This window comes from Lutjanus erythropterus, chromosome 15, assembly GCF_056507025.1.
Source record: "Lutjanus erythropterus isolate fLutEry1 chromosome 15, fLutEry1.hap2, whole genome shotgun sequence".
NCBI lineage: Eukaryota > Metazoa > Chordata > Actinopteri > Lutjaniformes > Lutjanidae > Lutjanus > Lutjanus erythropterus.
In genome coordinates, this window is record NC_139331.1 from 11,006,025 (window position 1) to 11,023,560 (window position 17,536).

General features: G+C 38.7%; 1 protein-coding gene across 1 annotated transcript; it reads right to left on the reverse strand.

The window, feature by feature from the left end:
• Positions 1-543: 543 nt before the first annotated feature.
• LOC146314097 (26S proteasome regulatory subunit 4) lies at positions 544-13,255 on the reverse strand. Its single transcript, XM_084736963.1, has 11 exons — positions 13,165-13,255; positions 12,563-12,616; positions 11,280-11,376; positions 10,792-10,916; positions 10,476-10,661; positions 10,178-10,306; positions 9,822-9,918; positions 6,848-7,037; positions 5,114-5,265; positions 3,455-3,609; positions 544-884 (listed from the first exon to the last, which is right to left on the reverse strand). Exons 1-11 carry the CDS (start codon positions 13,165-13,167, stop codon positions 750-752), a joined length of 1,323 nt encoding a protein of 440 aa, XP_084593089.1. The 5' UTR covers positions 13,168-13,255; the 3' UTR covers positions 544-749.
• Positions 13,256-17,536: the final 4,281 nt, after the last annotated feature.

Here is a 17,536-nt window from a genome sequence, read left to right on the forward strand (position 1 = left end):
AGCACAGGCTGCACTCATACCCAGAAACCAAAACATGCACCAAAATCCACTGTAACTTCTCTCTATTGCTCCAAAAACACTTAACAGTGAAGTAAAATGCGACAGCCGGGGTCTTTTATCTCAATGCAATTTAATTATGTGCATCTGCGCTGTCAAGTGTGTGGGAGTAATATGGAATATTCTAGTAATTAGTGAAGAATATGTCTTTTAAAGGAAGGACTGGGCAATTCCTTCAGGGCTATTTCAAGTCTCCAGGCTGTTGAAATAACAGGTAAAGTATGCGAGGAAGACACAAGGAATAAAAACATGACTTTGCATATTGATACCACTGATCCTGTTCATGACACAAAGGGTGACAACAAAGACTGAACTAACTGAATAATTCATGTGATTAATTATCTCAAGATATTACAGCACGGCGATGAACTCAATATACAGGAATCTCATAAGGAGCAGATGTCAACAGATGCTGCTTCTGTGCAAACATGACTTGAGATGGTGCACATAAAAAAAAGGATAAAAACATAACTAACACGGTAAGACTTTTTATTTTTTTTGGCTTTTTTTATTTATTGTCTTTACAAGTAACGGTAACAGGAGAGCGGGAAAAGCCAGACATGACATGCACAAAATATATCAAAACTCTCTCTGTGGAGACAGACAACTCAACTGCTGCCTCCTCTCTTTCACACAGCGATAGATAGAGAAGGGGTGAGGATGGTGGAGGGGGGTGATTAAAAGTTTGAAGGTTACAGGTAAAGCCCCTCCGGCGTGCCCTCCTGCTTCTTGTACAGGACGTTCTCCTTGGACTTCTTGAAGTCTTCGTTGGTGACTTTCATACGGCGCTCCCGTAAAGCCATGAGGCCAGCTTCTGTGCAGATGGCCTGGAGGACACAGTGAAAGGGAGAGAGGAACAAGTGTCAGAGCTCGAGTTCAGCTGTAACAAGTGTTTCTGTGAAAGAAAAGAATATAATTAGAGATGGGTATCAAGAGCTGCTACTAAATTGGTAACAGTTCCTGATGGGTCAGTAGAGAAATATTGATAAGCTTCTGGACAAACAGTGCTGCTATTATCTTTATGCACCGTCAGTTTGGTCTAACGTGGCTGGCATTTTCACTCTAACCGGCCCTTAATGATGATGACGCTGCCAGCTACAGGCATTTACCTTTTGCACTGCATAACAGACAGGGCTGAATGTTCAAAAAAGTGGGCTCACATTACTAAAGCATGCAAAAACTTGGAAGCACAGCAGCGTATTCCACTGCTTTACCAAAGTAGCTCCTGCAGCTGACTTTTAACATTACATCTTCAATACCGCCTCCAACTCAGATACTGAGGGGATTAGACAAACTAAAACTGCCACTGTCTCGACCTTATCAAGTGAAGATAACACTAATTATTACTACAAAAATATTACAAATATCAAGTATCGAACTTAAATATTTTTAATGCCACTGCTTGTACAAAGATCTCATAATGCTGGTGATTGGCTTTTAAACATTACACTTCATTAGAGGCATGCAGGAAAAACAGTATATTATTTGTTGTTTTTTTTACCAGCAGGTCTTTGAGCAGCTGTTTCCTTTAAAGTGAGTAACTGTATCCTAAAGTATAATATAATTTTCTTTTTGTTAGATTGGATTTTGTACCAAAAAAGTATTCTTCAGCAATCAGCATCGCAGCCAAGGTATTGGGAACAGTATAGAAAATTTTTGTAACGATTCCCAGCCCTAATTAACTCAGAACAAAGCTAGCATAGTTTTTAAGCACTACTGATTTACAGGGTGGGAAGATTTTCTGATTTCAAATTGGGCCACAGCAAGTCTGGGAAAGGCTGTCACAGACAATGTCAGTCAGGCAGCAGTCACAGCTTCGTCAGCGGACAGCAGAAGTCAGACACCCAAGTCCAACCTGTTCTCCATCACCAGAAGAAGAAGGAAGATGACACACACACACACACACACACACACAAACAGCAGGCTGTTCCCAAGCTGAAAGATTTACAGCCCTCACAACAGTCCAGTTGGTTTAGGTATGCTAAGGAGCTAATAGCTAACAGAGCATGAATCACTAACTGCTAAGTACCATAAGTTTGAACTTTGTGTGAGTTGACCTGACAGCCGATAACTTATTTTGTTTATATGATGGCTGTTAACACTTTCAACTGTAGAGAGATGACCACAGCCCTTAACCTCGGTTAAAAGACTGTTGAATCTTCTCACATCTTTTCATGTTATGTCTATTTTTTGGATCAAATTATGGGAAGTAGTATTATTAAGACTCTGTATTGATCAGCAGTATCTCCATCGATAAAATCCTAGCAATACCCATCCTTAGGTGTAACACACTGTGTAGGAATAGTAAGAGTGGGTGCGTAATTCTAACAGTGGGAACAAAAAGCAGAAACAATGGTGTGCTTTGTGTTGTTATATAGCCCAACTATGTGTGTTTAGCTTTCCTGCTTAACTGGGTAAACTAGTAACACGTGCAAAAAAAACAGCAGAGGAAACCTGAAATGTGGAAGTAGCTGATTTGCAGAAATAACCACAAACACTGCTATTAATTTATTAGACAGTGCTGTGTTTAAAGTACATACTATATAAATTAATGGTGGTAGAAAAAAATCAACTTTTATTCTATAAGGACAACTTATAATTAATTTTAGGAGACATAACTGAAACTAACCACAGGTCACAGGACGAACTCACAGGCACGTCTCCTGCACTACAATGGGGGTTTGACACAAGATAAGAGCTGTGGAGTGGGTGGAGGACTCATGACTTTTTTTTTTTTTTTTGTTACACTTTGTATCATATGAAGTTCTTGAACATTCAAGTTCACAAAATAAGCTCACAAAAATATCCAAGCACCAAACAGAAAGGTAGAGACTACCTCAAAGTGTAATTCTGTCAAATCCCACATGAGGGCAGCAGAGTTGAGTCACTGACAGTGACAGATCGAAATGTACAGTAAACACTGTGGATCGGATGTTTTTTAATGGAGGATGTAACACAATTTAAAAAGTGTTGATGCCACAATAACATAGAAAATCAGGCTCTGTGGCTCCCCTTCAGACAGCTTCATATTGTTTTCTCCTCTCTGCTGAGCCTCGGTGTGAACTGGCTTGCTCCCAATAGTTCACACAAATCAATAAGTGGCTAGAGTCAGAGAATTAAGCTGCAGCAAATTAAGAAAAAACAGATAAAATACATCTACAGTGCCAGGCTGCGGTTCGATTAGACGCAACCCTGATCATGCTGCTTAATCCACTCTTATGTTAAGACCATGTTCTCCCACAGATACCATGGCATTTCTAGGAGTGAAGAAAGAACCCAAAGGACTCACTATCTGTCAGATCATTTCTACTTTCAGTTGGTCAAAAAGTGAAACTGATTTTGGATCCAGCTGCTGTGATCACAGACAAAGCCTGCAGCTGTGAGCCGACAGTCTCACCTTAATGTCTGCTCCCGATAGGTCATCCTTAGCCAGGATGAGGTCATCGAGGGTGACATCATCGGCTACCGTCATGCGGCTGGTGTGGATCTGGAAGATCCTCCTTTTGGTCTTCTCATCTGGCAGAGGAAACTCAATCTTCCGGTCAATTCTCCCTGAGGAGGAAGAGAGGACAGAAACATCATAAACTGCCTGCAAACAGCTGACATGAAGAGCTTCTCACAGATTTGCCAATTTCAAACATTTATAATATTTTATTCAGTGGACTAATGCTAATAACTCAGGAAGAAACATATTGATTATAAAACATAATGGTGTGCCAGTTGATCAAGTACTGATCATACTTGTTTAATTTATCAAATATTAATTAATTATTAAATATTAGAGCAATTGAAGAAGTGTCTTTGTCTGTGAGGATTCTGCCCACACTTCACTTTTACAGAACTGTTTACAGTGTTTTAATAACAGATCTGATCAGTGATCACCTGAGCATAACACTTAATGTAAATGATGATAATCAGTGCATATCTAAATGAATAAATAACAATATATATTTGAGGTCAGGTGAGTAATAGATTTATTTTTAAATTAGCAACATTTTCAAACTAGACAGAAAATTATTCTTTTAGGAATAATAATGACAAAGAATTTTGTACTTTTAAGAGTAAATAAATTCAGTTCTGGTATACACATGACCACCTTTAGCATGTTTCTTTGTTTGCCATAATCTCCCATAATTTCTACTTCCTGCCATGACTCAGCAGAAAACAACTACTTCCCAAACGTTTGTAAGATTAACTTTAAAGACGTGAGCAGACAGAGAGTCAGTGACAACCACAGGCAGAACCAGACCCATTCAGACTCTTACACTCCATTTACCCCTGGCATCAAAATGTGATCTGTATCTGAGCACGTTCTCCAGATAAGGGAAAACTGTATTAATGCAAGTTGCTAACGCCTCATGATTAGATATGCCTGACCACATCTGGAGGCACTCTTGGATCTTAGGTAGGTGCAAACACAATCTGTACAACATGCTGGCATCTGTACACAAGCAAACACGGATATTTGTTTTTAGCTAACATAAACTTTAAAAAGAATGGTAGTGAGAATGCTAAAAAAAAGACACACTTCTAAATACTGTGTGTGTAATGTGCACTGCACTCATCTGAGCAGCTGACCTCCTGTTAATGAGGCATATCTGGCATTACTGTAATGCACCAGAACAACCTGACAATATTTTTTCATAAAACCTATAAAAACTACTACTGAAACGGGTGCTTAATAATGCCATTACAGTTCTTACAAAGACTTTAAAAATGTTTTGTTTTCATCAGATGTTCCTCATTTCTGAATGTGACAAATTGTTGCTGTTCTTTCCTGCTGCTAGCATTAGCAAACTCTTTCAACTCTGCATTGTGTTGGTTCTTCAGATGTTTTATCAAATTGAGTTTCTTTTCCTAACGTGTTATCAGCTGTGGTGGTATCAGAATAGTTTTGCATTACACTTTAGATGAGGAGACAACTACTTAAGAATTTGTCGTAGACAGTGTTTCACATAGTTTATGAAGTTTAAAGGTAGTAACATATCCAAATACAAATCACATTTTAATGCAAAGTGTCCCATTTAATACAAGCTGTAAACAGGGTGCTACTGACCAGGTCTGATGAGGGCTGGGTCAAGGGTTTCTATCCGGTTGGTGGCCATAATAACTTTAACATCTCCCCGTGAGTCGAAGCCATCCAGCTGATTGAGCAGCTCCAACATGGTCCTCTGGATCTCCCTCTCACCCCCAGAGTTCGAGTCATACCTACAGAACAGACAGGAAACATTTATCGTCACAATTTAGAGATTCCACTACATTGCCCTACATCCCCAGACTAAGGACCACCAACAAGTCCATGCTGCAGTCTTGTTTTCACTGACCCATTTAAGTGAGCTGTTTGCTGACTTTTCTGTGTGAGGTAAAAAGACTGGCCACATCTCCAGCGCAAGCTCATTTATAATTTTCGTGAGTCAACAGCTGACTAAAGTCATGTACAGGCTCATAGATTCAACTCAGCCAATATCCAACCTAAAAATGTTTACGTCTTTTTACAGTTTGCTGCCAACAGTAAGCTCGAACAGCCAAATAAAGATTTTCATTTTGTATTTTCTACACAGTGTTTTGCCTCTGAGTCTGTCTTTTTTTAATGAAAGAAAGGGAAAAGCTACAGCTACCCTGAAATGAACTTGCAGAGCATTATGTGCAAACTGCAGCTTGATTAAAGTGATTAGTTATTTGTAGTGAAACATATGAAGTACATGTCTGTATTACCTGCAGTAGATGGTGGCCGACACACGCTCAGTTTGGAGAAGCATAGAGTGGCACCAATACAGAAGCTAAGTAATGTGTTGAACTGGACAGGGTCAGCAGCAAAAGATACTTTAGCCACTTACAAAAAGGTCCACCTAAAAAAAATTAGTACCAGTTGAAGCAAGCTATGTTTAGAATATTTTCACCCTTTGCCTTCAGAGAGACTTTTCCAAAGGGAAACCACCAAGACCAACCAAGCTCTATTGACGAAATCAGTAATTTTACTTCGCAGAATGTAGGAGTTGGTGGTCTACTGCTGCCTCGATCAGTTAGTTTGTGTTATTGTGCGACTTTGGTGAATCCAAACTATCCTCTTAATCACAGAAGTCACATAATAACACAAACAAACTAACAGATTGAGACAGTGGTAGACCAGCAACATTATGGGAGATAAAAATACAGATTTTGCCTATGGAGTTTGGTTGGTTTAGAGAGAGCGAGATCTGACTTATAATGGCATTTTCCCCATCAGAAAAGGATCTTTTACAGCAAAGTAAAGCAGTGAAAATATTCTACATATAAAGTATACTTAAACTGATGTAGATGTTTCAGGTGGATCTTTTTAAATGGCTAAAATATGTTTTGCTGTTAACCCTGTCCACAGCAGTGCATTGTGCTGATGCCCCTGTCTGCTTCTCCAAAATGGGGGTTTGCCAAACTTTATCTCCTGTAGGTAATGTACTGACTATCAATAAGAACCTCATACAACCCCACATCAAATAATCCAAATGACCCTTTTAATAAACTCTGTACACTGTACAGTTTTATACACCTACATCATGTTAAAATTTCTCAGAGACACACTTTCAGTCAGATGATGACACAAGTTACTCGACCTGAAATGTTAACATCCTAAGTACTGAATAAAAATAAAACAGTAATATATTAAAGCATAGCCTGTTATCACACTTACTCATCCAACACCTTGTCATCCACTCCTGACTCCCCAGCACCATATGCGATACATTATCACTTCTCTGATGCACTCAGTTTCTCACATTCTGTCTGAAATAGCTCTAAGTAGATGTCTGCGTACCTCTTGGTGCCGATGGCATCGATCTCATCGATGAAGACGATGGAGGGTGCATGCTCCTCTGCTACCCTGAAGAGTTCCCTCACCAGCTTGGGGCCGTCACCCAGGTACTTCTGGATCAGCTCTGAGCCCACCACGCGCAGGAAGGTAGCTGATGTCTGATTAGCTACGGCCTTGGCGAGCAGCGTCTTACCTGGTAAAGACAAGTTGAAGTATAGTTAGTTCAGATGTTCCCAACATCAATCCTCGACAGTCTGTTCACTGCTAGTTTTATTTTAGATGCCCAATTTCCAGGTTAATGTTATCATGTATGGGCAGGGTAGAAAAATCTTATGGATCAACTGAGACATGGGAACGATGAAAACCTTTAGAACAAAATGTAATTTCCAGTGACTGAGGATCAACACACAGACAGATTTCCCTATATATTTCATATTTCATGAACTGAACAATTCCATGTGAACATGGACATATGGCATATGGTCATGCAAGCTGACAATCCATCCACATACACAATTTATAAAGTGATGATTCCCTGCCACTTGTTCTGGTGTTAACATGAGGGGTTGCCAAATATGGTGTAACACCTGTAAAAACTGGTTGATAAATGAAGAATAACATGCATTTTGAATCCAATGGCTGTTTTATTAGTTTTGATTAATTTTTAAAAAGTAAATATGGCCACCCCAGTACCTTCATGGCCCACCAGGGGGCCGTAGCCCATACTTTGGGTATTTAGGTAGTTTCTCATGAGATTCTATTTAACATATCTCTTTTGATTGTCTTACTTCCTTTGGTGTATGTATACTTTTAAAATCTGTTAACTGATTTTAAAAAACAACCAAGTAAAGGAAAAATAGTTTTAAAAAACTTTGCAAGTACCATAAAAGAGAAGTCAGACATAATTTATCATGCAAGTAACAAGGTACTGATGTAAGATCATACTACTGACATGTTGACAGATTTTCTGAAAAAGTCCCTCACTTTCTGACATAGTAAAACTACTGTCCTCTAGATGTAACACATTTCCTTTTTGCTTCTCTCACATGCCACACATTGAGGGCTTCTCACATTTCCAGACTTGTTTTCTGGCTAACAGAGTGCATACAGAGATGGTCTGGGCTCCACAAGATTAGAAGGGCAGGGGGAAACTCCCTATTAAAATCCTCAGCAGAAAATAAATGAAAAAATAAATAAATACTTTATAATGAATGACTTAATAAGAATTGATGACACAGTAGAAATGTCCAAGTGGTGTTCTATCTTTTATCATTTCATAAACCAAAACGAGGATAAGGTTCAAAACACAGCAGTGTGCCATCAGCAGCACTACAGCAACTCAAGACTATTATGCCTCTTCTACTATAATTATGCGTACTATGTCTAAATGGTTCTCACAATTCTCCCCATATTCTGACAAAAAACATTTTAACATTGTGCATTAATGTACGACCACTAACATCCACAAAGATTAAACCTTGAAAAATTATTCCTCTCCTCGTCTTTGAGTGGAAATCAAACTTCAATTCTTTTCTTTTCTACTTATACCAGTAATGATGTGTAGTTCTTTATACAAGTACTGAAGAGAATGGAGAGACTGAATTGAAATTCACAGCCAAGTCGAAGTGAAGTGCACTTCACTTAACCTTTACTTCTTTCATTAATGAGACTGTTCAATGAAGAACAGATTTGATTTGTTAAGTTGTAAAATGTTTTTGAATGCTGTACACTGTGACAAAGGTTGACAAGAGCACAAAAGCAGCAGTTTAGTAATTATACTGCGCTGATGAAACCAATCGCACAGCTGCTGAAGGTGCCATTTTATTTTGTTGTTTTGAATCATCACAATGGTGTAACACTGACTGTAGAGCACTTTTATCTGTGGCATTACGGAGAGGCTGCAGGCGCTTAGTGACAGTATCTCACCTTCCCTGTTGTGGTGCCCTTTACAAAAGGTCCCTAATGGCCAAATGGAATTTGCCTGTGATGTCAACCTGAGGTAACAACACCTTTATGTCTGGATTTCATTTAAAAATACTTCAAACTAATGTGACTGAATTGGTAAATGGTTAGGGTATAAGTATATATGTCGTTCTACTACCATATTCTTGTAAAACTGCATGCCAGAGCCTTAAACTATATTGGGGGAAATAGCTAAATGTCATCGCAAAAGTCTGTCTATAATTAGATGATCACTTTCTGATTACTTCATGTTTAACTTGGAGAGCATAATTTGATTGCTTATGTTTGTTCAGCCTTCATTTATTTTTCTTATTTCTCTACAACATGGAGTAAAAAAGAAGTAGAGTTATGCATTTATGCCAAACTCTTATGATATAGAGGTCACAGCCTGGTGCATGCAGCCTGCTTGTCCAGTGTAATTATTGCTGTGACTGTATGGATTTTATTCTGATCACGACGAAAAAGCAACATATTCCAGCGGGACGGCACTTGAATGCAAATTTACCCATTTCTAGTCAGTATGTTGTTGCCATCCACTGGCCATCCCATGATGTCTGGGTTGGGAGTCAGCCAATCAGAGGCCATGTTATTGACTTGTCAATCAATCGGGTTGCTCCTGACTGGCAAAGTGTGTGACAGCACTGATTCAAACATGTATAAATATGTCCATGCATGTATCTCAAACACTTTGTGCAATGAAATAACATGACTGAGCCTTCACAATAAAATGTGTCAACCTCAGCTCAGTAGGCATCACATGACTACAGTATTGTGGTAATGCATTTGTCATGACAGCCCTGTATATACAAGAGAGTTTCAAATATCCATTATTTTATAATTAGTATAGTAGCCTATACCAAAGTTGTTTGTGGGAAAAATGCTAACTTAGTCCCCGGCAAAAGGATTTTGTCTGTCCATGACCCTTTCACTTCTGTCTGAACATATTAAATTAAAGCAAACTTATCATTATGAACTGAAAACTGCTGATGGCAAAATGTTTAATGGAAGCCCTTACCTGTACCAGGTGGTCCATATAAGATGACACCTTTGGGGGGTTTAATGCCCATCTCTTCATAATACTCTGGATGTGTGAGAGGCAACTCCACTGACTCCTGTAGAAAACAACAAGAAATTGCCCAGTGAGTCTCCGTGTCAAAGGATGGACTAACACTTTAACGGTTTATTACTGACATGATTTTAGTCCAGTGCTGCATGAGCAGTCAATTATTTGTGTATACGCATGTTGCCCCTCTTTAAATTTATAGTTTTGTTTGACTGTCTTAATTTAATATAATTAAAATCACATACTTTTTAAACTAAAAGTTTGGGCTCTGTTTTTACATGGTAGGTTCAAGTGCATTTCTGATATACCTTGATCTCCTGGATCTGATTGTCCAGTCCTCCAATGTCAGCGTAGGTTTCTTGTGGGGCCTTCTCAACCTTCATCACTGTCACCAATGGATCAGTGTCATCCATCAGCACCCCAATCACAGCATGAACCTACAAGTGATGCACAAAAACAAAGAGAAGAGGTGCCTGAAAATTCAGAAGTGATTCAGGGAATTGGAGAATACTCGGTGACTCTAAATATTACAAGTATCTCATTTAACTGTAACTATTCTTTTTTGTCTTAATATGACTATTATTGGACTCTCAGACTGAATATTACCTTATGGTTGAGCAGGACAGAGCAGCCAGGTTCTAGTAGATCCTTATCCACAAAGGACAGGATGCTGACGTAGTGCTCTGATCCCACGGAGGTGGAAACAATGGCGTGGTTGTCGTCAATGATTTCCTCTAGAGTACCCACAGACATAGGGGTCCCACGCAGGTCATCCACCTTTGACCTCTCCTCCTATAAAAACAAGAAGAACAGGATTATTTTATCTACATTAAACCTAAATATACAGCAGAGAAGCAAGTGAGGCATACAGATAGATATATATAGAGATGTATACATAAATAAAAATAAAACAAGCACTGACCTCCTGTTTCTCCTCCAGAGGCTTCATCTGCTCCTGGTTCCTGATGAACTCCTCCTCCATCAGTAAGTAGTCTTTGATCCGCTCCTGCTTAAGCAGCTTCAGGCGGCACTGAGTATGAGGGGTGACTGAAAGACAAACAAAAGATAACCTATATTCAAAAACAGATTCAACTGCAAATGCCAATGTCAAGGCAATGTTTTTTATGATGCTTTCCCCTGACCATCACATCAGATTGTGTTACTTTCTCTACATTCTCTTTTCATTCAGTAATGCCACATCTGGAGTTTTCATAGTATTACAATCTCTCTGCCAGGGATGGAATTAGCACCTGCTACACACACACTTTTCTCCAGTGAACTCAAATCAAGTTAGGCTGGAGATGTGAGAATTGATGACATAACAATAAATGACATAACTCCAAAAGTTGATACAGGATACAAAACAGATAAAACCTGTCTTCACAACTTTCAGCTTTTTCAGTCCCTTACCCAGTGGTAATTTGCTGGCAGCATCTGGTCCCTTGGTCTTCTTCTTTTTCTTGCCAACTCTGGTGGGAATTGGAGGCTCATACTTCTTTTTCTTATCCTTCAATGGGCACAAAATGGGGTGACAAATGTCAGAAAAGGTTATAGGCAGAAACACATCCAAGCTTTGAATAAAGCCTGAAGTATAGGGGTGTCAAATGGCCGGCCCGCTGGTTCAATCTGGCCTACTGGATGACTTTGCAAAAGTATAGCAGTCATTAATTCCAGACCAGAATTTATTTCTCTAAAAAATAACAAACACTTATTTTGATCATATTTAAACAAGTAGAGTACTGTGCACAATATCATCAATCAGCTTCTTTAGTGAAAAATTCTCTACCAGACTACTATCTATAAACTATATAGGTGGAACTCTGTTGCTAAGGCACCAGCCACATCTTTGATTTGTAAAAAGTTTGTAAGGCACAGATAAGTTATTCTTCATTAGCTTCCATTTTAGTTGGTGTTGGGTGGAAAAGTAAAATACAATTAGGGTGTCACAATTAAATTGTAAATATTTAAATATTGAATATTGAAAAAGTATTCTTCTTACTCTCTACCCCAGCCTTCTTGCAGTGTTCAGTACACAAAGAAGAAAACAATACTCCAAAGACAACATAATGTAGCTTACTGGCTGTTATATAACAAAATAATACCATCTACACTATCTTTTTAAGGAATAAGTAAAATTTTCAAATGCAGTTGACAGCTGTCACTTAAAACCAATGAACTGTTGATTTACAAATGAAAACATTATAGGCTGCATAGCTGTCAGTAAAAAAAATGCAAATGATTAAATCGTAACACCACTAACTTCTATGTTGTTGTTCAGTTCCAAAATACATAAATGTTTTGTCAGTGCATTTGAAGATCCACTGTCATATATACATTTTAATGTATATTGTGGAATGAGACCGACTGAAAGCGGAAAGACAACTCAGGCGGTTAATCATATATTTTGTAAATGAATGTGTCCCTAATGATAAACGTTTTTTATGATGGTCTTGTACTTCTTCACACTAAAAATGATCAAACTGAGCTGTACGTGGTCCATTGGGCTTGACTTGACCCCTCCTGCAGTCGACTGTAGAAAAATAACAGCAAACTGCAGTGTTTAAGCTAAAGCAAAACAAATATCTCGTAATACTATATAAATATATTATTAAGTCTAATTACTAGGATATATTTCTATGTATCTGGCAAAACAAGATTCAGTCATTAGCTGGCTAAATCTGTGTCATTCTCACCTTGTCATCCTTCTTGCCTCCTCCGGGACCGTGGCCTCCACTCTGGCTTTGACCCTAGAATAACATAATAAATGTATTTATAAAACAGAGGAAAAGTCGAAAAGTAGCTATCAGAGCATTTTGACCGTTATAACCAGCGAGTTCCCCTGCTAGCTAAATAACGCTAACTCATTAGCCGAGCTGTTTACAGTAGTTAGCTCAGCTCTCTGTCACCTGCCAAGGTAGCTAAATTTAACACGTTAGCTTGTATTAATGAAAGGACAAAATCTGTGACCTTAATGTCACCCACGACTAAACATGACACATTTAATCGAAATACAGAAAAGGCTGCCTCTACAATATGAATGACTCTGCTAATGAGAGCTAGGAGAACGACTGCTGCCAACGGAGAAAAAAGCTAACATAGCTAGCCTTCGCCTAGTAGGTTTAATACCTACTTATAATTCTAGTTGTTACTTGATAAACAAGACATAAACCAGTTTCGAACTACACGACAGGGCGAATATTAACGTTTCAAGCACCATGAGTGATGTTTTATTGCGAAATAATACGTTTTAGTAAAATAAATATACGAGCCGGAGAGAAATTGCTTGCTCACTTACCATTGTTGCTTGTCGCTCTGAAGTGACGTCAGAGGTACGGCACCTCAATAGGACAAAAATCGTGCTGTCGCTGAAAGAGTTCGCTATTAAACTCAACAAGAAAACATGCCCTTTGTGCAATGCTGTACAGTTAAGTTGTTATTTAGAAATTATTTTAAAAGTCAGTCATAAGTTTTTAATGAATTAAACGGTTAAGCCTTTTTTTTTTTTTTTTTTTTTTTTTTTTTAAATCTTTCCTTAAAAAATAGAGACATTTTGGCAGCAGCCATACTGTCTATTGTGCCATGACCCCCTCGGGAGTTTGGACCTGCAACAGGGTCTAAGCACAATTTCTAATTTCTGTATAGAATGAAATTAAATAAAAATATTAAATTAATTATGAACTACCAAACACAAACACTGAAACTACTCAGTCCAGCATGATGTTATCCTGGGTAACGAGTTTTACTTTACAGCACCTGTACCAGATATATAATGTGAGTCTGGTAACTTCCATGCGTTATAAAGTAATTGAGCTTGCAATTTGCAAATGTCACTATCCCCTCCCAAGCGCGGACAGAAATTCTGAAACTTATGACTCAAAGGTTCACATCTGATTTTTATTCAAGGTTCAGAGGTCCGGACAATTAGTGACAACAAAATCACATTTAATCCACATACCAAGCCCTCTGTAGATAGTAATGGTACATTCTAAAGTAACAAAAACACAATTTTTATTTTCCAGTGATTATACCAAAATGAAAACATACTTATTACATTCCATATTCTGCCAATAAACCCCTGTAAATCTCACATACTGGACCTTTAAAAGAAGAAAGAAAGAAAGAAAAGACAGTAATCTGATGACATCATACCTTCAAGTCTATGATTTCCAGTTTAGCTCTCACAGTTGTCAGCATGTGCACTGAACTCACAGTTTAAACTCATTGCAATATAACATTGTATGTTGTGTAAATTAATGTTTGCCTTACAACTTTATTAAAGTCATTTATAATGAACATCACATGCCATGCGTTGTCATGGTTACTTGCACAGTATTGCACATTGTGGCTGACTTTTATTCATGTGGGCCATTGTTAGAGCAAGAAAAGAAGCAAAATGACAAAATGTGAGTTTATTGTACGTCATGATGAATAAAAGAGTCAGTGTGGTAAATGCTATCTAGAACATGTTAACATCATATATCTGACCAGCACCTTGTGCCACCAGGAACACACAGCCAGTTCTCAGTTCTCACAGAGACTATTAGATTACCTTGCTTACTTTTCACCCTTCCACCCCCCTCATGCACTTGATAAATCAATAATTATGCACACAGCATTGACAAAGCATCCCAGCCATCCTAATTAAGTCATTAAGGTAATTAGCTAATTGTTCAGGGCTGCCACTATTTGTGTATCCCTCTTATCACACATGTCCGCAAAGCCAGTGCTTAACAGCCACTGACCTTAAATAAACTCAGTATGTGTTTAATACTGAATATATTACACCTTATATCGTATGCATTATATATGGCTGCCTGTTTCCCCCGAATGTCATTCATATTAGGGAAAATACAACCTTTCATTTATCCTAAAAATTGTAGTGTAAGTGTAGTGACACATTTGCCACGTTTTTACTCAGTTTGCACACCTTTTGTGAACATAATAATAAAATAGCCACCTAGAAGTTTATTCCCCTTGAATCGTGAGTGGTGTGACCACGCCTGCAGCACAGCAGAAACAACCACATTGTCAAATACCCCATGACTGTTCCATTAGAGTGTGTTTCAAATTGTCTCCAACTCGGCGGGTACGACAGCGGTGTCAGTAACTCTGGGAGTTGCTGTGAATCAAAAAAGAGCTTTAACAAAGAGTCTTTGTATGTCTGGATCTGTCCGAGTCTCTCTTTCTCTCTCTCTCTCTCTCTCTCTCTCTCTCACACACACACACACACAGACAGGAACACACAGGCATTTGTTCAAAGCTATTATTATCTGTGTAGGCACAGTTTCTTTGACATATTCTCTGATTCTCTATTAGGCTGTTTTGTTTGTGCGCTTGAGTGTGTGAGATTTTTTTCATGCATGGGCATTGGCAATGGCAAAGCAGCATCTTTGTGTTTCAGAGTATTCAGTCTGGGGTGAGATTGTCTCCATAGCAAAGAGTGGAGGCTGCTAGATTGAAGTTATTTTTGTCGGTTTTATTATTCAGTGTAAGATGTTGGATTTCAGTATTTGGAGATTAATTCATGACCGTGTTAGTTTCTCTTTCTGTACTGCTGATGAACTGACTAGCTGAATAAGATGCTGACACCTCAGTGTTAGTGCTGATGAGAGCAAAGTGTTCACATGCAGGTTAAATACATAAAGACAAGCTGGACTTCAGTACTTCACATCCACCTTACATCTTGACCTTGGAAGAGCAGAGCACATAAATACATTGAAAAGGATTGCTCGAAATGGAGAAATTACTGTAAACTTGCAGCGATTGACTGTTCACTGAGCTCCGCCAACTCGCACGGCACATATCCAGTTCACAATGATAACAGTGCCAGATTTAGTGACTACTCAAAATTCAGATTCATTTCCAGCCTTTGACTGTTGATTTTGGCTGAAATGGCACCTATTTTAATAGCTGTAGGTAGCCGATTAAGCTAAAGTTAGCTTGTTTGAAAATGCTGTCTCTGGCTGGCTTTTTAATGTTTCCAGCACAAGATTTTTGTGTATGAGATAATGCTTCATGGCTAACATATTTTCCTAAACGACAGAGGCTAAAGCTGCTTGCATGACCAGCACTGCTGGAGTGTAAACTTCAAATCCAGCAAAGAGCAATAGGGTAGATGCAGTAAAGTTACCCTAAACTCTTGATGGCATCCAGGACTGGCTTTCACATGATGGAGAAACAGTAAACAGCGGATGTGATTGTGCTAATGAGTGCTAATAATGTGTTCTCAAGCCTCCGAGTGGGAGCAGCTATGTTCCCAGGGTCCTATGTTCTATGCTGGACCCACAGAGGAGGTCCCAAATCTTTGCGCTCAAGCCCCAAGTCACGATAGGCAAGTTCCAGGTCAACACAAGTTTCAAGTCCTAAACAACCCATAATGCACTCTTCACCAAGTGCAACAGAGCTTTGACTTACCATTTCCTTCAAAGTTCAACTTCAAAGTCGGAAAAAGTTGGAAGTTGTTTTGTATCTACTCTTCTGACCTGCATGTTTCACATAATGCAATTCATTTTTAGTTGTCCACCTCATAGTTTTGGTATGCAAACGAAATTATCCTTGGTTGACATTCCATTTTTACAAAATGGAGTTCAGTAACATATTAACTTTTCATGGTTATCTCCTGCAACACAACTGGACGCTGCTGGATTGATTTAAACTATGCGGATCTTGGGAATTAAGTGTCAACTTTCTGGGAATTAATGAATTAAGTTACTTAGATTCAGGAAATTAATTTATCCATGGCATACTTCCAAGTCGGTCTGAGGTCATCAAATTTCTGGCTTGCATCCAAGTCATGTGACTTGAGTCTATATCGCTCTTAAGCCCAAACAATAAACCATTATGTCCTATATAGAGCTCGGGATCATAGGACCCTGGGAGCATCGGACCCTTTATCATGTCAGCATTGTGTGCCATATGAATCTGCGGAACAAAGAACCCTGGGATCATACGAATGACCTCTTTAGAGGCAGAATACTACCTTATGTTAGTGCATATAAACATCCATATAAACATATGTGTTTGCAAAGGCCATACAAAGACACTGCCCTATAAACACTGAAAAAAGCTTGCTTTAATGTGGATGGTTAATGATTTTTATTCTAACTGTAAAATCAATATTTGCAGGAGTGTTTAAACAAATGGTTAATTACACTGTGTTCCTTTCTTTCTATACAAATGCAGTCTTTACACTGCATATGTTTTATTAGTGCCATGTGCCATCTGGATCTCACCTCCTTCTTCTCAGTGTGTGCTGTGAAGTGAAAAGCAACAGATGACTCAGATATAGTACTCTCACATCCATGGGAAATCATCTTAAAAAATCACGACAACCCAGTGCAAAAATATTCTAGCATTCTTTCTTCTTCTTTCTTTGCAGAAAGACAGCATTAAAGTCTGTCGCCTCTCTGCTCTCTGAAAAAAAAAAAGGCACACTTACAGTAAGTCATACACAAAAGCTCCTCTGGTGACATCTGAAGTGGAGCCTGGAGGGTTTTCACCCAGTAATTTCCTCTCAGGTGCATTCACAAAGAAAACGAATATGCATATACCTTCCTCCCAAGTCATCCTTCCTTCTTGGCTGCTTGCAGGTTTCACTTAATTCTCTTGTCTGTCCTTTTTGTTTACCGTGAATCCCGACTGAATACAGGAAAAGGGACAATCCTATT